Below are 22,274 nucleotides of genomic sequence, written 5' to 3'. Positions count from 1 at the left end.
CGCATCTTGGCTGTGCATGGGGCTCACGCCTGTAATCCCAGCACTTTGGGAAGCTGAGACGGGCAGATAATGAGGTCAGGAGTTTGAGACCAGCCTGACCAACATGGTGAAACCCCGCCTCTACTAAAACCACAAAAATTAGCTGGGCATGATGGCGGGTGCCTGCAGTCCCAACCACTCAGGAGGCTGAGGCAGGAGAATGACTTGAGCCCGGGACATGGAGGTTGCAGTGAGCCAAGATCACGCCACTGCATTCCAGCCTGGGTAACAAAGCGAAACACCATCTCAAAAAAAAAAGATAAGATCCACATCTTATTTTATTGACACAGAAAATGTCAAGAACCCCAAATTTGGTTGGCTTGAAGAACATGTGAAGGGTTTGACTAGATGATGAATGTCAATATTAAATCAGCTGAAGTTTCATATACAAAACGAAGAGGAACAACATTCAAACTTAGTTAAGGCATAATTTCTCTGATGGCCAGGCATGGTGGCTCACGCCTGTAATCCCAGCACTTTGGGAGGCCAAGGTGAGCAGATCGCTTTGAGCCTAGGAATTCAAGACCAGCCTGGGCAACATGGTAAAACCCCATCTCTACAAAAAATGGAAAAATTAGCTGGGCATGGTGGTGTACGTCTGTAGTTCCAGCTACTTGAGAGGCTGAAGTGGGAGGGTTGCTTGAGCCTGAGAGGTCAAGGCTGCAGTGAGCTGTGATCATGCCACTGCATTCCAGCCTGGGTAACGGAGTGAAAGTGTCTTGAAATAAAATTTTCCCTTGAATGTGGCTTAAGAAATATGGTCACTTAAAACTCTACTTTGAAAATAAATATAGATTTTATCTTATGTAGAGGTAGAGTGGGAAGTTTTCATTTGGTATATTAAATCTATAAGGCCATAAAACAGGTAATATAAAAAGCTTTCATAATTCAATGTATACATGACATTAGAAGGAACTTCCAGGTGTTACTATGAATGTTCTATGTATAGTTACAGTCAATATACTTTATGTAAGAGATAAATTTAATGCCAATATAATCTAGATAACATTTTACTTTGTTATGTTATCATTGTTCTCTTGGGAAATAATTTTTTTCCTCTGGGGCTCTAGATTTGACATTGAATTTTGTATGTACTAATTGACATGTACCAGGGCAATGATGGACTGGAATACACCCCCAAATCAAAGCATCACGGTAAATCTTGCTTCTCCTTATAAAGTCAAATGATAGGCATTTTCCATCACCTATTTCTATTCAATAAGAGCACCAGATTCAGTTAGCTAATCTGCTTCCAAAGAGTAGAACTGCATTGAGCTCAACTAATTTCAAAATGCTGACTTTTATTTCCGGATATGATCCTTTTTTTTTTTTTTTTTTTTTTTTTTAAAGATGCGATCTTGCTATGTTGCCCAGGCTGGTCTCACACATCTGCCCACCTCGGCCTCCCAACGTGCTGGGATCACAGGCGTGAACCACCACACCCGGCCTATTTCTGCATATGTTAAACATGTTTTACAATTTTAAAAATGAACTGTTTTGAAGGTAAAATTATAAATCTTGAAATTAAAAAAGCAAATGTATAAAGGAGCAAAAACTATAAATCAAGCATTTGAGAAGAGAAAACTGGAGGCTAACTTGTATTAAATTCACAAAAACTTCTATACTTTCTGTAAATATTTTTTTAAAAAACTATAGATCAGAGGCCGGGCGCAGTGGCTTATGCCTGTAACCCTAGCACTTTGGGAGGCCGAAGCAGGTGGATCACCTGAGGTCGGGGGTTTGAGACCACCTGACCACATGGAGAAACCCCATCTCTACTAAAAATACAAAATTAGCTGGGTGTGGTGGCACATGCCTATAATCCCAACTATTCGGGAGGTTGAGACAGGAGAATCGCTTGAACCAGGGAGGCAGAGGTTGCGGTGAGCCGAGATTGCACCATTACACTCCTGCCTGGGCAACAAGAGCGAAACTCCATCTCAAAACAAACAGATAAACAAACAAAACTATAGATCAGAATAACCACCTTTAGAACACTTTCGGTTATCGGTCAATATTTTTAGATAGAAGCTGGTAGTAAGCCTAAAGTGGGCTTGATTCTGCAGTAAACAACTGCCTCAATACATAGAAACCTTTTTTAAAATAGGCACTCTTGTGGGACATGGCAGTTCATGCCTATAATCCCAGTACTTTGGGAGGCTGAAGTGGGCAGATTGCTTGAGCCCAGGAATTTGAGACCAGCCAGGGCAACATGCCGAAACCCCATCTCTACTAAAAACATGAAAAGTTAGCCAGGCATTGTGGCACAGACCTATAGCCCCAGCTACTCAGGAGGCTGAGGTGGGAGAATCACCCAAGCCCAGGAGGTAGAGGCTGCAGTGAGCTGTGATTGCACCACTGCACTCTAGCCTGGGCGACAGAGTTAGACCCTGTCTCAAAATAATAATAATAGGCACTCTTTGAAGTTTTTTGTTTGCACAGTCACACACTGATGCTTAGATGTTCCAGTATATAACATAGCCATGGTAGGCTGTGAGCAGTGGCTCATACCGGCAATCCCAACACTTTAGGACGCTGAGGCAGGAGGATCACTTGAGCCCAGGAGTTTGAGACCAGCCTGGCCAACATGGCAAAACGCCATGTCTAAGAAAATATATTTTTTAACTTTTTAAACAATATAAAAAATAAGAATCACATAAATAAACAGAGTCTTCCAATTCTGAAAAGAGCCACAAAGCTTTATAAATTGTACAGGGGCATGAACTGGTGAGGTATTATAATTGCCTGGCACATAGTAGGCACTCAATACATTTGCAAACTCCACACACACCCTACTTTCTTTTGCTTTTTCTCTATCTGCATTAACATGCTATGTAACACATAACTATACATTAACATTTTACAAACTTTTCCTTTTTTTTCTGTTTTTCTTTTTCTTTCTTTTTTCTTTTTTTTTTTTTTTTGAGATGGAGTTTCACTCTTGTTGCCCAGGCTGGAGTGCAATGGTTCGATCTTGGCTCACTGCAACCTCCGCCTCCCGGGTTCAAGCGATTCTTCTGCCTCAGCCTCCCGAGTAACTGGGATTATAGGTGCGCGCCACCACGCCCGGCTAATTGTTTGTATTTTCAGTAGAGACGGGGTTTTACCATATTGGCCAGGCTAGTCTCGAACTCCTGACGTCAGGTGATCCACCCGCCTCAGCCTCCTAGAGTGCTGGGATTACAGGCGTGAGTCACTGTTCCTGGCCCATTTTACAGCCTTTTATTTTGTTCAGTTTCTTTATTGTCTTCCCAACGTCCCCCCACACACACTGCACTAAAATGCAAGCTTCACGAAGGCAAGGACGAACTTTTGCCTGTATTGTTCACCTCAGTGTCCCCAGAGCCTAGGACAGGCGTTGGCATATTGAGGGACACTCAATAAATATTTAAGGAGTGAATAAACAACTGAATACCCGATAAATGCATGTATGAATAAACACATTATTAGTTATTCGGAATATGAAGATTTGCGGAGAGTGGACAGCCTGGGATTGAGGAGACCGGCTGGGACTGGGAAATGGGCATTCCGGCCCACCGCAGTGGTCCAGAGCCCCTGTCTGGGCCACTAACAAGTTGCTTAGCAACTAGCCGCCCGGCCCTCGGCCACCACTAGAGGGCGAGCGGGCGGGGAGACGTGCACGCGCGCGCGCGTGCGTGCAAGCGTGTGTGCACGCGTGCGCGGCGCGGGCTTGGGAGGGAGCACGTCACTTCCTGTTGCCTTAGGGGAACGTGGCTTTCCCTGCAGAGCCGGTGTCTCCGTCAGCGTCCCTGCTGCATCAACCGGAGCTGGAGTCGGATCCCGAACGCACCCTCGCCATGGACTCGGCCCTCAGCGACCCGCATAACGGCAGCGCCGAGGCAGGCGGCCCCACCAACAGCACGACGCGGCCGCCTTCCACTCCCGAGGGCATCGCGCTGGCCTACGGCAGCCTCCTGCTCATGGCGCTGCTGCCCATCTTCTTCGGCGCCCTGCGCTCCGTACGCTGCGCCCGCGGCAAGGTAGGGTCAGCGGGAAAACCGGGCACTTTCCACCCCCATACCGAACACGGCCGACATGGGCCCTTCCTAGGCGGGACAGACACCTCCTCTCCCCGGACACTGAATCTTCCCAGCCCTAATCATCGCCGTTCCCTCTATCTCGGGCCCATATTCCGGGGCTGGCATTTCCTGCCCCGGGATCTGGGCACCGACCCCCGACCAGAGTATGACACCTTCCCCAATAGGAACTTGCTTCTGCTCCTGACTCGGACCCTGACCTTTCCCTCCCTGTGCATCATGCCGCGGCTGGGAACGCTGTCAGCCGGTCCCCCACTGCGACTCGGGCACTGATTGTTCTGAGCCTGTTGGGCCCAGGCAGACCAGCCCCATCTATACCTGATGGATACTGGTCCTCACAACTTACTGAATGGTAGAATTTCCTGTCATCTCCGGTTAGGAACTCTGCCTCGGCCCACCCCAGGGCCCTTTCTACCATTCAGACCCATCCCTAGAGTCTGACTCCTGTCTCACTGGAATCTATGGCACCTTATGTGCTCTTAGTGCCCCCACACCTGGCCCTTGCCCCTGCCTCTAAAACAATGCTCTCTCAGTCCCCAGTTTTTCACATCACTTTCTGGAACCATCCCAGTCAGCTAGCTCCTCAGAACCTGGCATCTTGATGCCTCTACTTTCCAAGTAGGCATGGACGTCTTATTTTCCTGGTTTCCTCTCTCTAAACTACCATCCAACCTTGGACATGGCCTAGTCAAAACCCAGACCTTGTTCCTAACCTGTAACCCTTTTCCTACCCAGCCTTTGACCCTACCTTAAAATAGCTTTTCTCCCCATACCTCCAAGACAATCCCCCCACCAAACTGGGCCTGCCTGCTGGGCCACTGTTGGCCCCCCTTGTGAGACTGGGCCAGACTCCATCCCTGGCCTTCCTCAACATCTGTCCCATTGGATACCTAGGAGGACTCCAGCACATTTCACCTTCTGCTTCCCCCTCCCCCTTCCCTGCCCCACGTCTTCCCTATATTAAGCCCTCTGTAGCCCGTTGTACCAATGGCTTCTCACTTCCTGGCATCCTCTCCCTTCCTCCACAACCTCTTAATCTGCACCTCCCAGATGCTCCTCCCCCACCCGGACCTGAAGATGGACCTAAGTGGAAACTGTCTTGCCCAAAGAGGGCAGGCCCACAAAGCAGCTGCCACTTTTGAAACTGCTGAAGCTGAGGTTCTCAAAACACTACCCAACTTGAGCAGTAGCTGAGGCCTGCCACCTTCCTTCCCCAAAAGCAGAGAACTCACTACTGGCTCTGTATGTGATCAGATGCAAAGGAAAGTAGTTAGGCTTAGGCTGAGAGACTCAAACATGACTCCATTTTCCTTTTTATTTGGCTTTTTCTAAGCAGAGTTCAGGTGATATTAAGCCTCTCTACTATGCCTGTCGGGTAGACACTTAGTGTAGAGAGAAGTTCTGAGATAAACCAGGACAGAGGAGGCGAAGGACAGCTGGCATAAGGCTAGGCAGCTTGATCTGAGCTGCTCTCCAAACTGAGTAATTTTCCCTGGCACCTCCTGTAGGTGGTTCACTAATCTCTGCAGAAAACACCTTCCAGGCATCAGTATTTCCTGAACTTCCACCACTGTCAGGGGTAAGGGAGGATTGCTGCAAAGACGAGTAGGTCAGAGCCCTGTCACCAAGGAATTCGGGAACCTGGGTGAAAGAATAATAACTAGATCTGTGATTGTAATACAAACAATGCTACAAGGTTTAGGGAGAAAGATTGAGCACATCTGGGACAGTGCAGGGAGGCTTTGTGCTAGAGGTAGGCCTGAGCCTTGACATAGAGATAGAATTTCAGCCAGGAGAAGGCATCCTAAGCAGAAGAAACCAGGTAAGCAGAGAGAGGCATGGAGGCAGGAGGCTACGAGGCAGTTCAGGAAATAGTGGAAGGTATGGTGTGGCTGGAACAGAGGGTATGGAGAGGAGAAAGCCTTAGCCTCTGAATACCTCTCCCAAGCATCTCCTGCAGGGCAGCAGGGTGTGGAGGACTGTATGAATTTACAAACAGGACCTGACCATTAAGAGCCTGCCACCACCAATGACCCAGATGCTGTAAAACTTGCAAAACCTTTATTCCCTTTGATGCTCACAGCAACTGAAGTGGCAGGCAGAGCCAGTTTCATTATCCTCGTTGTACAGAAAAAGAAACTGAGAGTCAAAGAAATGACTTCTGAAGATCACTCTGCCATTTAGGGGCAGAACCAGGTATGCCTAGTCCTAGTCCAGGGCTCTCTCCTAATACAGGCACCTTTAAAGACAAGCAGCATTGACCTAAGGAAAGGACAGGCCAAATGACTTCCTTTCCACCCTGAGTCGTTTCCCTGGTCATGTGAAAAGGAGAGAGAAGAGTTAGTGTGGGGACCCAGTTTTGATTTCCCACCAGTGTTAGACCCCAAAACCAGTTGGGAGAGAGGGAATGTGAGGACAGAATTCTCCCCAGGGGTCAAGGTGTCCATAACAGGCAGGGAAAATTGTGAAATCATGGAGAGAAGAAGGTAGAGCCTCCAGGAGTATGTTGTGAAGAAGTAGCCTTGGGAGGAGCAGTCTCAGAGCAGCACGCATCACTGTCAGAGGCCTACATCCCAGACAGAAGCGAATCTGGCCCAGGCAGTAGCTGCACATTGGTTTAGTAGCTGCACAGTAAACATTGGTTTAAAGGGCCCTCAGTGAACAGGACTGGGTGCCCGCTCTGGGCCAGGCTCTGGGCTGGGTACCAGGAGTTCCGGGGCAAAGAAGGCCAAGCCCTCCCCTCACTGAGCCCAGTCACCCAGGAGAAACAAGGCATGTGACTAGCCAAGTAAATAGAGTTCTCATAGGCCTCCTGGAGGGGGCAGCAGTTGTCTTTGCATGGATGGGAAGAGTCCAACAGGCAGAACAGGTGAAGGTGGGGTGGGGGACCACAAGATGTATTCAGGGAGGCAGTGAGGAGTATGGTGTGAGCCCAGGAGAGGGACTTGGATGTAGTGACAAGATGTTCAGGAAGCCTGTGGCCTTTCTGGGGAAGAGAATCCTGAAAGCAACGCAGCGGTTAATCGTTATTGTTACAAAAATACTATACACTTGTTAAAAAAAAAATCAAGCAGTGCAGAAGTATAAAGGAAAAGCCTCCTGGGCACTATTCCTTGGAAGCAACCCAATTGGCTGTTGGGTATATAACCTTCAAGAATTTTTTCTGTGTATACACAAACATTGTATATGTGTCTGTGTATATAGACATATGTAAATTTATTTTTATAAAAATTGGATTATATAATACATATTTCCCTGCAACTTGATTTTTTTTTTTTTTTTTTTTTTTTGGACGGAGTTTCGCTCTTGTTGCCCAGGCTGGAGTGCAATGGTGTGATCTTGGCTCATTGCAACCTCCCCCTCCCAGGTTCAAACGATTCTCCTGCCCCAGCCTCCCGAGTAGCTGGGATTACAGGTATGCACCACCACGCCTGGCTAATTTTGTATTTTTAGTAGAGACAGGATTTCTCCATGTTGGTCAGGCTGGTCTCGAACTCCCGACCTCAGGTGATCTACCCTCCTTGGCCTCCCAAAGTGCTGGGATTACAGGCATGAGCCACTGCACCCAGCAATTTTGTTTCTTTAACAATATATTGGCCAGGCACGGTGGCTCATGCCTGTAATCCCAGCACTTTGGGAGGCCGAGGCAGGTGGATCACTTGAAGTCAGAAGTTCAAGACCAGCCTGACCAACATGGTGAAGCCCTGTCTCCACTAAAAATACAAAAATTAGCTTTGCATGGTGGGGCACGCCTGTAATCCCAGCTACCCAGGAGGCTGAGGCATGAGGGGGTCTCGCTCTGTCACCCAGGCTGGAGTGCAATGGCACAATCTCAGCTCACTGCACCCTTCACCTCCTGGGTTCAAGCAGTTCGTCCGTCCGCCTCAGCCTCCCGAGTATCTGGGATTAAAGGCACCTGCCATCATGCCCGGCTAATTTTTGTATTTTTGCAGAGATGGGGTTTCACCAGGTTGGCCAGGCTGGTCCTGAACTCCTGACCTCAGGTGATCCACCCGCCTCGGCCTCCCAAAGTGCTGGGATTACAGGCGTGAGCCACCACACCCAGCCAGTACACTCTTCTTTGCACTTTGCTTTTTTCACCTAATATGTGTTACAGATCCAATCATGCCAGTACATAGGGTGTGGGTGTGTTCTTTAACAGATGTATGGTGTCCCACCTGTACCCCAGTTTGCTTAGAATGCTGGTTCTCTAGTATCTGGTCCCTGGGCCAGCAGTGTCAGCATCACCCCAGAACTTGTTAGAAATGCACATTCTGAATCAGAAGCTCAAGGTGGGCGCAGCAATGTGTGTTTTAGCAAGCCCACCTGGTGATTCTGATGCATGCTCAAATTTGAGAATTTGAGTCCTGTCCCCTACTGGTCATTTAGGTGGTTTCAGTCTTTTGCTATTACAAACCATGCTGAAATTAATATCTTTACACATTTTTATTTCACACTTGTCTGTGTATTTGTAGGATAAATTTCTCAAAATTGGTGGGTCGAAGGCTATGCACACTTTTTTTTTTTTTTTTTTTTTTTTGAGACAGTCTCACTCTGTCGCCCAGGCTGGAGTGTGAGTGTGGTGGCACCATCTCAGCTCACTGCAACCTCTGCCTCCTGGGTTCAAGCAATTCTCCCACCTCAGCTTCTCGAGTAGCTGGGATTACAGGTGCGCACCCACCACACCCAGCTAATTTTCATATTTTTAGTACAAATGGGGTTTTACCATGTTGGCCAGGCTGGTCTCAAACTCCTGACCTCAGGTGATCTGCCAGCCTCGGCCTCCCGAAGTGCTGGGATTACAGGCGTGAGCCACTGTGCCCAGCCCACACTTTTTATTTAGATAGATTTTACCATATGGTCCACTACAGAGGTTGTATCAGTTTACTTTCCCACAGCAATGACCTCAATTCTTGTTTAATGACTGTGGAGTAGTCTGTTCTCTAGAGGTTTTTGTTTTTTGTTTTTTGTTTTTTTGAGACAGAGTCTCACTCTTTGGCCAGGCTGGAGTGCAGTGGTGTGATCTTGGCTCATTGCAACCTCCGCCTTCCGGGTACAAACAATTCTCGTGCCTCAGCCTCCCAAGTAGCTGGAATTACAGGCGCGTGCCACTACACCCAGCTAATTTTTATATTTTTAGTAGTGACAGGGTTTCACCATGTTGGCCAGGCTGGTCTCAAACTCTTGACCTCAAGTGATCTGCCCGCCTTGGCCTCCCATAGTGCTGGGATTGCAGGCATGAGCCACTGTGCCTGGCCTCTCCAGAGGTTTGTAAGCAGGTACATTATACAATCAGGTATGGGCTTTAGAAAGAGCTCATGGCAGGGTGGGTGATAGGCAGGAGGGAAAAGTGTAATGTTGGTGCAGGGGTTGTGAAGACAGCAATGGGGGTCAAAGGATTGGGGTAGGAAGTTAGGTCAAGAAAGGTAACCTTGGAGAGCTGAGTGACTGGATGTTGTGGTAAGGAGTGGAGACCCTGGAGTTTCCAGCTGGGGCAACAGTAACAGAATGGCCCATGAATTCCGGATCATTTCCAGGGCATGGCATAGACACAGTGCTCCGAGAGCTTGAGCCGTGCCACTGGCTTGAAGCAGGCATCTGTCCTCTCTTACAGCTTTTGTTTCTGCTCTGATAACAACATGCAGAATGTCACTGGAAGCTACATTTACTTCTGCTGTTTGTGTCAGGTTTTTCCCCCACTCTCTAATTGTGTTTCGTGTTGCAGGAGCTATTGTATTTACATATGCACATCTGGTTAAAAAATCCCAATTGGATTGGTAAAGAATCCTAACAACTTTTTAGTATTTTTGTAACTACAAAGATTAACTGTTCAGTTACCTTCAGGATTCTGTTCCTCAGAAAGGTTGCAGGCTTCCCAAGTATCTTCCTGTTACAACTTTCCAACAGAAATTTCCGGATAAGAAAGATAGAGGTCTTCTAGGAAACAGCTGCCAAGAGTTTAGGGTCTGGAACTGGACTGCCTCAGTTTGAATCCTAGCTCTGGCACTCACCAGCTGTGTGACACTAAGCAAGTTACTTCACCTCTCTAGGCCTCTGCTTCCTCATCTGTAAAAGAACTATTAAAAGTACCTTTCCGGCTGGCTGCAGTAGCTCACACCTGTAATCCCAGCACTTTAGGAGTCCGAGGCAAGCGGATCACGAGGTCAGGAGATCAAGACCATCCTGGCTAACACGGTGAAACCCCGTCTCTACTAAAAATACAAAAAATTAACTGGGCGTGGAGGCACATGCCTGTAGTCCCAGCTACTCGGGAGGCTGAGACAGGAGAATTGCTTGAACCCAGGAGGCAGAAGTTGCAGTGAGCCGAGATTGCGCCACTGCATTCCAGCCTGGGCAACAGAGCGAGACTGTCTCAAAAAAAAAAAAAAAAAAAAAAAACACACACACACACACACAAAAAGTACCTGCTTTGTGGGGTTTTTGTGAGGATGAAAACATGTAAAGTACCTAGAACAGTGAAGTAATGTTATTGTTATTACTATTATCATCAGATTTCAGGTCTCCCCTTCTTTTTGTTTGTTTGTTTGTTTAATAGAGGCAGAGTTTCTTCATGTTGCCCATGCAGGTCTCAAACTCCTGGGCTCAACTGATCTTCCCACCTTGACCTCCCAAAGTGCTGAGATTCCTGTCCGGTCTCCCATTCTGACTCAACATTGCAGCATGGGATATTTATAAGTCACCCACAAAGGAGACCAGAGTCCTCTGTGTGATGGACAGGATCTGTCCAACCTTGGTTTGTCACTGAATAAGATTAGGCCTTTTCCCACCCAGAGTGCTGAGCTGAATTGAAAGGAATATGTGGAAATGAGCCATAATACTGGTTTGTAGGTGAAGCCACAGAGTCCTGTGTATCCTTTGACAGCCCTGAGCCTCTGCATGTGCACATCTTTCCGCTTGATAAGTACTTCCTTTCCTTGTACACAAAGCAGACTCCTCCACCTGGGAGTGGTGGCTCACGCCTGTAATCCCAGCACTTTGGGAGGCCAAGGCGGGCAGATCATCTGAGGTCAGGAGTTTGAGACCAGCCTGGCCAACATGGTGAAACCCTGTCTCTACTAAAAATACAAAATTAGCCGTGTGTGGTGGTGCGTACCTGTAATCCCAGCTATTTGGGAGGCTGAGGCAGGAGAATCACTTGATTTGTAGTGAACTGAGATTGTGCCATTGCACTCCAGCCTGGGCAAAAGGAGCAAAACTGGGCAAAAGGAGCAAAACTCCACTAAAAAAAAAAAAAAAAAAAAGCAGACTCCTCAACCCAGTCAGCATTTATCTGGCTCCAAACTACCAGACCCTGTGCTTGACCATCAGGGCCTTGCTTAAGTGGTACCTGCTCTTGCCACCTCTGACTCCTTTACTTCTCTGCAGAAATAGTGTCTTGTTGGCCTTCTCGTGATTCCCTTGTGCTTAATAATGATACAAATGGTGTATACAGTTTACATGATGACTCAAGGCACAATGCTGAGTACTTCCAAAGCAGAAATCAGAATCCTCACAACTTATTTTACAGCTGAGGAAACCAAGGCTTAGGGGGAAAAAAAAAATCACTTTCCCAAGGTCCCACAGCTGGGAAGAAGTAGAGCTGGGAGTCCAAATGGGCTTCCTGACCTCAGAGTCCCTTCATAACTGCTGATGTTCATACTGTGTGTCACATTGATAAACGTGTCTGTTGCATCATGTGTCACACTGCGTTATAATAGCCTGTTTGGGGTTTTGTTTTGGGGGAGGCTTTGTGTGTGTGTGTGTGAGCCAGAGTCTCACTCTGTTGCTGAGGCTGGAGTTCAGTCACACGATCCCCACTCACTACAGCCTCCACCTCCCGGGTTCAAGCAATTCTCCTGCCTCAGCCTCCTGAGTAGCTGGGACCACAGGCGCACAACATCACACCTGGCTAATTTTTGTATTTTTAGTAGAGACGGGGTTTCACCATGTTGGCCAGGCTGGTTTTTTTTTTATTTTTTTGAGACAGAGTCTCACTCTGTCACCTAGGCTGGAGTGCAGTGGCTCAGTCTCGGCTCACTGTAACCTCTGCCTCCCAGGGTCAAGCTATTCTCCCGCCTCGCCTCCCGAGTAGTTGGAATTACAGGTGCGCACCACCATGCCCAGCTAATTTTTGTATTTTCAGTAGAGACGAGGTTTCACCATGTTGGCCAGGCTGGTCTCAAACTCCTGACCTCAGGTGATCTGCCCGTCTCCGTCTCCCAAAGTGCTGAGATTACAGGCATGAGCCACCATGCCCAGCCAGTTTTGCTTTGCATTCCATAAAATAGAATATATGTTCTCTGTGATACGTATCATGTCACAGTATTAACCTACCTGCCTGTGAGTGCGTCAAGATCTGGAACTCATTTTTGTATCCATACTACTGCTACACAGGAAATGTATTGAATGTGTGGAGGTGCTCAGAGGGGATGAGGAACTTGCCCAAGTCCAACAGCACACTACTGGCAAAAGCAGAAGCCAAGGGTTGGGAGAGAATAGGGAAGGAAGGAAACCGGGCCTCTCATGTGGGTATTGCTCACCCACCCCGCTCCCACCTCCTGGCAAAGCCATCCAAGTGACTCACATGTAGCTGCCTCCAGTGGCTCCAGAGGGGATAGTCTACCTTCCAGCCCAGTGCCTGGGCTGCCTCAGCCATGCATAGGCAAGGGTGTGGTTAGGGGCCTCCTCACTCACCTCTCCCTGATAGTCACAACCCCCAATACAAGCACAGTACTTTACAGTTTGCCAGGCTGTTTCGCATCCCATATCTCATTTGGTTTAAGACTCTTATGGGACTGGGTGTGGTAGGTCACACCTATAATCTCAGCATTTTGGGAGGCCAAGGCAGGAGGATCACTTGATGCCAGGAGTTCAAGGCTGCAGTGAGCTGTGCACTCCAGCTTGGGCAATAGAGCAAGACCCTGTCGCTTTTTTTCTTTTTTTTTTTTTTTTTTTAAAAAAAAGCCTTTTTTTAAAAAAAGAAGGCTTTTAGACCTTTTTTGAAGTGAGGCTAGAGATTATCCTCCTGTTTGACAGAGAAGTAAACACAGTCACTCAGCATGCCATTAACAGAGCAAGGAATACCTTGGATACAGTTTATGTGTAGCATTTTACTTATGTATGAACTATATCTGTAGGGAGAATTCCCACAGGTGGAATTGCTTGGTCAAAGGGTATGTGCATTTGTGATTTTTTATGTATTGCCTAGTTGCTTTCTACAGGAAGACAGATTGACTCCCATAGGCAGTGTGGGAGACTACCTCTTTCCCCCATAGCCCCACCGACTCAGTATGTTACCCAGTGTGTGGATTCTTACCTTTCTGATAGACAAAAAAACAGAATCTCAGTGTGCTTTAGTTTGAGCTCATTAAGAGTGAGAATAAACACTCTTTTTTTACTATTAAGAGCCATTTGTAGTTCTTGTTCTGTGGCTCTTCTTTTTGTATCTTTGGGCATGTGGAAATTTCAATTTAATGCATCCTGCCAAATTGCCCTCCCCAAAAGGCTGGACAGGTTTATACTCTAGGCCAGTGCTGTCTATGTACTTCCTTTAGCCGGGCACAGTGGCAAATGCCTGTAATCCCAGCTACTTGGGAGGCTGAGGCATGAGGATTACTTAAGCCCAGGATTTCGAATCTAGCCCACACCTCCCTCTCCTAGTAGTCATTTTGTGGCCTTACTGCCCTCTGCCCCATCTCCTTCCCTCTTTGCAACCTTCCACCTGGGACACTAGGGCCTCTCTGAGCCAGCCTTACCTTCTCCAGACACCCTCTCTCTTAGCAGGTTTTTTATTGTTGGTTTTTGTGAGCCAAAATATTTGTGAGTCTCCGTAACTGAATGTGATCCCGTCTTCTAGGGATGCTGGTGTTTTACTCGCAGGATGGACATGGTGATGGTAGAATCTCAGGCACTGTAATGAGTCTGTGGCTACTATGGAAAGGACTTCAGCATGAGCAGAAGTCTAATCTGGCATTGTTAGGACTTTCGGTAGCCATGATACAAAACAGTTGCAGAGTAGGCTTGTCCCAGTGGGAAAATCTGGAAGGGCTTCATGGCAGTGACATTTACTAGGCCCTTGAGCACTGTGAGGATTTTGCCTAGCAGAGAGAGGGCAGGTAGAGAACACTGTGATCCTGAAAGCTTTTGACCCTGTTTGGAATACAAATTTATACCAAAAAAAAAAAGAAAAGAAAGAAAATAAATTTATACCAGTACTATATTATCATTGATAAATTTTCATTAGAAACTTCTGGCTGGGTACAATGGCTCACGCCTGTAGTCCAGCACTTTGTGAGGCTAAGGCCAAGAGTTTGAGACCAGCCTGGCCAGCATGGTGAAACCCCCTCTCTACAAAAAATAACAAAAATTAGCCAGGTATGGTGGCATGTACCTGTGTCCCAACTACTCAAGAGGCTGAGGCAGGAGAATTGATTGAATCAGGAGGCAGAGGTTGCAGTGAGCCAAGATTGTGCCACTGCACTCTAGCCTAGGTGACAGAGTGAAACTCTATCTCAAAAAAAAAAGAAAGTTCTTCACCATAAATTCTCTTTCCCCTCCTCCCCCCAGACAGAGTCTCACTCTGTCGCCCAGGCTGGAATGCAGTGGTATGATCTTGGCTCACTGCAACCTCTGCCTCCTGGGTTCAAGTGATTCTCCTGCCTCAGCCTCCCATAGCTGGGATTACAGGCGTGTGCCAGCACACCCGGCTAATTTTTGTATTTTTAGTAGAGACGGGGTTTCACCATGTTGGCCAAAGCTGGTCTTGAACTCCTGACCTCGTGATCCACCCACCTCGGCCTCCCAAAGTGCTGGGACTACAGGCGTGAGCCACTGTGCCCAGCCTTCTTTGGCATAAATTCTGTGAAGCTAATTTATTCCTATGTTGGTCTGTTACTCCATTTTTAATTCTTTTCATTTTTATAACACTAAAATTGTTTTTATTGCATTTAGTTCTTTTTCATGTAAATATTTATCCTTCATCAGTTCTTTACCCACATCACATTCTTGCCAACTGTAGCATCTGCCATTATAAATTTAATTGTGGCTTTTATTTTTACCATTTTCAAGTCTGCCAGTCAAATTTCTTAAATTTAAGTTTTGTCAAGATTTGCTTCTCCTCACAGTTGGTGTCTCCCTATGTGCAGTTTCAGCCATTGTCTGTCTTGTTTGTTGTTAATTTCAACTCATAATATTAATTACCTACTGGATGACAGAATAGTCATTTTTCCCTCTTAGCTGATCCATTAGAAAATTGAAAACAATTGTCTTCGAGAGGTCTGAAACTGCTGTGGCATCACTCGTGTCCAAGTTTTCTTCTTTCAGTTATTCCATACTGGAATGGCCTCTGCCATAGCCCCTCTCCCCAGATGTATCACACATGCCCTGGGTTCTCCTTGGTCTCTTGATCAGGGTCCAGATCTCCTTATGGCAGAATGGCAGGATCGGCCAGTCGTGGTGGCTCACACCTGTAATCCCAGCACTTTGGGAGGCCAAGGCAGGTGGATCACTTGAGGTCAGTTCAAGACCTGCCTAGCCAACATGGTGAAACTCCATCTCTACTAAAAATACAAAAATTAGCTGTGCATGGTGGCACATGCCTATAGTCCCAGCTACTCGGGAGGCTGAGGCAGAAGAATCACTTGAACCCAGGAGGTGGAGGCTGCAGTGAGCCAAGATTGTACCACTTCATTCCAGCCTGGGTGATAGAGCAAGACTCCGTCTCAAAAAAAAAAAAAAAAAGTGGCAGGATCAGAGCATCCTGCCCCAGAATGAGGCAGGCAGCATCCCTAGCCCAGGAAACAGCATTTGCAGAGCCTTGCAGGAACACATGGGAACCAGCCGTGCTGAGCTATTGCCATTCTTCTCTCCCCTAGAATGCTTCGGACATGCCTGAAACGATCACCAGCCGGGATGCCGCCCGCTTCCCCATCATCGCCAGCTGCACACTCTTGGGGCTCTACCTCTTTTTCAAAGTAAGTCTTTTGCCACCTGTTGTGTCATTTGATCTAAATGATTTTATCTTATTTTATTTTATTTTTCCCATCACAAGAGCCATGCATGTTCATTTATAGAAAATAAAGAAGAGAGAAAAATTAATAATTCACCCTTAGACCTACCCAAAGACAACAACTGTTAGTGTTTGGGGCCCTTTCTCACTAATCTGTATTTCTTTTCTCCATGTAGCTTTTTGTTTTGTTTGTGTGATATCAGTTTGGTTTCATTGTGCTGTTTATGTTGGGATGGGGTATAGCTTGTGCCCAGACATACCTCTACCATACTAATGGCCTTTTTTTTTTTTTTTTTTTTTTAATTTATCGAGGTTTATTTTCCCAATAAAAGTTACACAGGCTCAGTGTTGAAAACCTGGAAAACACAGAAAAGTAAAAAGGGAAAAACAGCAGTCATCCAAAACCCCACTACCAGAGACAGTCACAGTTGCCCTTCGGAGGTGTGTCCTTCCACTGTTTCTCCCTGTGCATGGTTTCTCCGTAGCTGTGACCACATGGTGTATTCAGTTTGTAGCTGCTTTTTTCACTTCACATTAATAACATCATAAACATTTTCTCATGTTACTGCAAACTCTCTTTAGTTGTACTATTTTCTGGATTATAAAAGTAATATATTCAGAAAAACTAAAGAAAGTATATCAATAGAGGAAAAAATAAATTCCACAACACAGAAGTAGTCATTAACAATTTGGCGTATCTCCTTTTGGGCTTTTTATTTATTTATTTTAGGACAGGGTCTCACTCTGTCCCCCAGGCTGGAGTGTAATGGCGCCATCACAGTTTACTGCAGCCTCAACCTCTTAGGCTCAAGAGATCTCCTGCCTCAGCCTCCCAAGTAGCTGGGACTACAGGCACGCGCCACCACACCTGGCTAATTTTTTCTTTTTTGAGACAGAGTCTTGCTCTGTCGCCCAGGCTAGAGTGCAGTGGCGCAATCTCGGCTCACTACCACATCCACCTCCTGGGTTCAAGTGATTCTTTTTTTTTTTTTTTTTTTTTTTTTTTTTGAGACGGAGTCTCGCCTCAGCCGGCCGGAGTAGCTGGGCCTCCCAGTAGATACACCTCACCACCACACCCAGCTAATTTTTTGTATTTTTTTAATAGTGACCAGGGGTTTGATCCGCCCGTCACCGATCATCCGCCCCGTCCCTCCCAAAGTGCTGGGATTACAGGCTTGAGCCACCGCGCCCGGCCAATTTTTGTATTTTTAATAGAGACAGGGTTTCACCGTGTTGGTCAGGCTGGTCTTGAACTCCTGACCTCATGATCTGCCCGCCTCGGCCTTCCAAAGTGCTGGGATTATAGGTGTGAGCCACTGCACCCAGCCAATTTTTTCTTTTACTAGAAATAAGATTTCGCTTTGTTGCCCAGTCTGGTTTCAAACTCCTGGGCTCAAGTAATCCTCCCACTTCTGCCTCCCAAAGTGCTGGGATTACAGGCATAAGCCACTGCATCCATCCACTGGATCTAACCCCCATCCCCCACGGATGGATGGGGGACTCCAGCCTGGGGGACAGTACGCCTTTTAAAAAGCATATGTTTAGCTTTTTTTTTTTTTTTTGAGATGGAGTCTCACTCTGTTGCCAGGCTGGGGTGCAGTGGCACAATCTCGGCTCACTGCAACCTCCGCCTCCCAGGTTCAAGTGATTCTCCTGCCTCAGCCTCCCGAGTAGCTGGGACTACAGGCACGTGCCACCATGCCCAGCTAATTTTTGTATTTTTTAGTAGAGATGGGGTTTCACCATGTTGGCCAGGATGGTCTCGATCTCTTGACCTTGTGATCCACCTGCCTTGGCCTCCCAAAGTGCTGGGATTACAGGCGTTAGCCACCGTGCCCGGCCTGTTTAGCATTATTATAATCATAACTATAGTGTTAGATCTTCTTTTTTTTGTTTATGTTAGTTTTTTCTTTGTTGATTGGTTTTTTTAGAGACAGGGTCTCACTGTTGCGCAGCCTGGAGTTCTCTGGCACAATCATGGCTCACTGCAACCTCTACTCCTGGACTCAAGTGGAAAAAACTGGCTGATTTTATTTTATTTCTTTCTTTATTTTTAGAGACAGGGTTTCACTGTGTTGCCCAGGCTGGTTACCAATTCCTTGGCCTGCTAAAGCACTGAGATTACAGATGTAAGCCACCATGCCAGGCCCTTGTTTTGTTTATTTTGTTTTGTTTTTGAGAAAGGGTCTTGCTCTGTCACCCAGGCTGGAGTGCAGTGGTGCAATCATGGCTCACTGCATCCTCGACCTCGTGGGCTCAAGTGATCCTCCCACCTCTGCCTCCAGAGTAACTGGGACTACAAGGCGTGCACCACCACGCCTAGCTAATTTTCGTGTTTTTAGTGGAGATGGGGTTTTGCATGTTGCTCAGGCTGGTCTCGAACTCTTGGGCTCAAGCTATCCACCTGCCTTGGCCTTGTAAAGTGCTGGTATTACAGGCATGAGCCACCACACCTGGCCCCTTCTTGTTCTTTTAATAGTACATCAACTTTTTTCCTGGTCATTGAAAATTCCTCAAGGATGACTTTAATTTACATCTTAAAATGTAGGCTGGGCGCAGTGGCCCATACCTGTAATCCCAGCACTTTGTGAAGCCGAAGTGGATGGTCAGGAATTCATCTGAGGTCAGGAATTCGAGACCAGCCTAGCTAACACGGTGAAACCCCATCTCTACAAAAACTACAAAAAATCCATCCTGGCCAACATGGTGAAACTCAGTCTCTACTAAAAATAACAAAAATTAGCTGGGCATGGTGGCGTGTGCCTATAGTCCCAGCTACTTGGGAGGCTGAGGCAGGAGAATCACTTGAACCCAGGAGGCAGAGGTTGCAGTGAGCTGAGATCACACCACTGCACTCCAGCCTGGCGACAGAGCAAGACTCTGTCTCAATTAAAAACAAAAAAAGGCTCAATTAAAAAAAAAAATACATGTAGGCCTGGTGCAGTGGCTCACCTGTTATCCCAGCACTTTGGGAGGCTAAGGTGGGAGGATCACTTGAGCTCAGGAGTTACAGACCAGTGTGGGCAACACAGTGAGCCCCCATCTCATTCATAAGTAAATAAATAAATCAATTCATCAATAATGTATATCATTTAAAAAATTTGTTGCCAGCCTAGGCAACAGAGCAAGACTTCGTCTCAAAATTTAAAAAAATTTTTTTCAACCTAAAGTACAAATGAACCATAATCCTCTCCCCAGTAGTTTCCTGTGATTCTGTCATGCATAAAATCTATACTTATGTTAAATTATATATATTTATATATGTATCAAATACATGATTCTTACCACAGAGGTATTTTTATATCAACAAAGTCAAATTACCCCATTCTTTCATTCTTCTTTTTTTTTTTTTTTGAGATAGAGTCTCGCTCTGTCACCAGGCTGGAGTGCAATGGAGCGATCTCAGCTCAGTGCAACCTCCGCCTCCGTGGTTCAAGCGATTCTTCTGCGTCAGCCTCCCAAGTAGCTGGGACTACAGGTGCGTGCCACCATGCCCAGCTGATTTTTGTATTTTTAGTAGAGATGGGGTTTCACCATGTTGGCCAGGATGGTCAAGAGACCTTGTGATCCGCCCGCCTCCCAAAGTGCTGGAATTACAGGCATGAGCCACCATGCCCAGCCTCTCTCATTCTTTTTAACAGCTGTTCATGGTTCTGTTTTACAGTGTACCCTGAGGGTGTTTAAGATCCGTCCCGTGTTGGGGGTATCATAGCAGTATTGTCGTGAACACTTCATACACCTAATTTGTGCACTTATTTTCTTCAAGTTTATCTGCAGTAGGTCTACCAAGTCCAATGCATCTCCATTTGTAATTAGATAGTGCCAAATCACCCTCCAAAAAGATTGTATCATTTTACATTCCCACTGACAGTTACAAGCGTGCTGGCCTACCCAGGCGCTCACCTGCATTGGATAGCACCAAAATTTTTAGTTTTTTCCAGTCTGTGAGTGAATAAAAAAACTTTTTTTTTTTTTTTTTTTTTGAGATGGAGTCTCACTCTTGCCCAGGCTGGGGTGCAGTGGCACGTTCTCGGCTCACTGCAACCTCCACCTCCCAGGTTCAAACAATTCTCCTGCCTCAGCCTCCCAAGTAGCTAGGATTACAGGTCCTGCCACCATGCCCGGCTAATTTTTGTATTTTTAGTAGAGACAGGGTTTCACCTTGCTATAATCCTGGCCTCAGGTAATCCACCTGCCTTGGCCTCCCAAAGTCCTGGGATTACAGGTGTGAGCCACTGCGCCTGGCCAAAAACATAATTTTTTAACACCTATTTCCTATTTCATAGCTCCCTCATTTTCTTTTTTTTTTTTTTTTTTTTAAGAGATGAGTTCTTGCTCTGTTGCCCAGGCTGGAGTGCAGTCACATAATCATAGCTTACTGAAGCCTTGTTCTCCCAGGCTCAGGTGATCCTCCCGTCTCAGCCTCCTGAGTATTTGGGACTCTAGACGTATGTCATTACACCCAGCTATAAATCCTCTTTTTTTGTTGTTTTTTGTTGTTGTTGTTTTGTTTTCTTTTGTTTTTTGAGACAGAGTCTCTCTCTATCACCCAGGCTGGAGTGCAGTGGCATGATCTCGGTTCACTGCAATCTCTGCCTCCCAGGTTCAAGTGATTCTCCTGCCTCAGCCTCCTGAGAAATGCTCTTTTTAATGGTTACAGGGTATCCCCACGAGCAACCAGCCTGGGCAACATAGCAAGACCGCATCTCTACAAAACATTTAAAAATTAGCCAGACATGGTGGTGCAGGGTTATATTCCCAGCTACTCAGGAGGTTGAGGCTGAAGGATGACTTGAGCCCAGGAGTTAAGGCTGTGGTGAGCTATGATCATGCCGCTGCACTCCAGCCTGGACACGAATGTTACCCTGACAATAAAAGAAAAATATCCCAGGCCGGGCGCGGTGGCTCAAGCCTGTAATTCCAGCACTTTGGGAGGCCGAGAAGGGCGGATCACGAGGTCAGGAGATCGAGACCATCCTGGTTAATACGGTGAAACCCCGTCTCTACTAAAAAGTACAAAAAAACTAGCCGGGCGAGGTGGCGGGCACCTGTAGTCCCAGCTACTTGGGAGGCTGAGGCAGGAGAATGGCGTGAACCCTGGAGGCGGAGCTTGCAGTGAGCTGAGATCTGGCCACTGCACTCCAGCCTGGGCGACAGAGCGAGACTCCGTCTCCAAAAAAAAAAAAAAAAGAAAGAAAAATATCCCTATAAGCAGATACAGCACAGTTGACTTAAAGCATCCCCCTCACTTTAAACAGAAAATGTCATTCTGATTTTTACTCTAAGAAATAAGAGTGCACTAAATAACATTGACTGTTCACAGATTTATTTTTCTTTTTTCCTGGACCTCAGGTAAAGAGCTGAATTTAGGCCAGGCACAGTGGCTCACTCCTGTAATCCCAGCACTTTGGGAGGCCAAGGCAGGTGTATCATGAGGTCAGGAGATCGAGATCATCCTGGCCAACATGGTGAAATCCCATCTCTACTAAAAATACAAAAACTAGCGGGGCATGGTGGCGCACTCCTGCAATCCCAGCTACTTGGGAGGCTGGGGCAGGAGAATAGCTTGAACCAGCGAGTTGGAGGTTTCAGTGAGCCGAGATCGCGGCACTGCACTCCAGCCTGGTGACAGAGACTCCATCTCAGAACAAAACAAACAAAAAAACAGCTGAATTTATCAAGTGCCTTGGTTCATAGCATACCATCCTTGATCTATGCCAGGCCCCCGTACTTTGTTTTTTTTTCTCCCACTTCACTCCAATATCCACCTCCATTTCCCACCTTCATTTCTCTCTCTGCCAGAGGCAGCTGCTTTAATGCATTTGACTTCTGTCCTTAGATGTATATGTTTGTTATAAAATATATAGTGTTGGTGTATCTGTGTGTATGAGTGGGAATTGCATTTCCATAAATAGAACTGTGCATTGCATCTCCCTCTGTTTCCTTTTCCACTCTCTGTACCTTAAAATCTCTCTGTGGTCTGTGTACATCCAGCCCATTGCTTCTGCCTTTGCTTTTGGCAGATATTTCTGAAGTCTTGAGAGACCTTCTAACATTTTTAGCATTTAGGATTCTTTCCTTAGACCAGATGTTCCCAAAAGGAATTTCTGGCAGCAGTGGGTGTGAGCATTTTTATTTAAGGCACTGGCTTCCTATTGCTCAGCCTTTCC

The 22,274-nt window shown here is 46.6% G+C and overlaps 2 protein-coding genes across 3 annotated transcripts in view; both read left to right on the top strand.

The window, feature by feature from the left end:
* The window catches only part of LOC126964308 (cytochrome c oxidase subunit 4 isoform 2, mitochondrial), a 393,425-nt gene that overhangs the window by 263,135 nt on the left and 108,016 nt on the right, over positions 1–22,274 (top strand). The window lies entirely within an intron of this gene.
* The window catches only part of HM13 (histocompatibility minor 13), a 182,831-nt gene that overhangs the window by 123,974 nt on the left and 36,583 nt on the right, over positions 1–22,274 (top strand). The window contains exons 2-3 of one of the 2 annotated variants that reach the window (XM_050807168.1): positions 3,764–4,040; positions 15,971–16,069. In XM_050807168.1, the coding sequence (XP_050663125.1) occupies positions 3,858–4,040; positions 15,971–16,069 (282 nt within the window). In that variant the 5' untranslated portion in view covers positions 3,764–3,857. Of the gene's footprint in view, positions 1–3,726; positions 4,041–15,970; positions 16,070–22,274 lie in introns of those variants that run through there. The other variant, XM_050807169.1, reaches the window with a different exon arrangement.

This window comes from Macaca thibetana, chromosome 10 (assembly GCF_024542745.1).
Source record: "Macaca thibetana thibetana isolate TM-01 chromosome 10, ASM2454274v1, whole genome shotgun sequence".
NCBI classification, from domain to species: domain Eukaryota; kingdom Metazoa; phylum Chordata; class Mammalia; order Primates; family Cercopithecidae; genus Macaca; species Macaca thibetana.
Note: the sequence above shows the minus strand (reverse complement) of the source record. Positions and strands in the feature narration are given on the sequence as shown.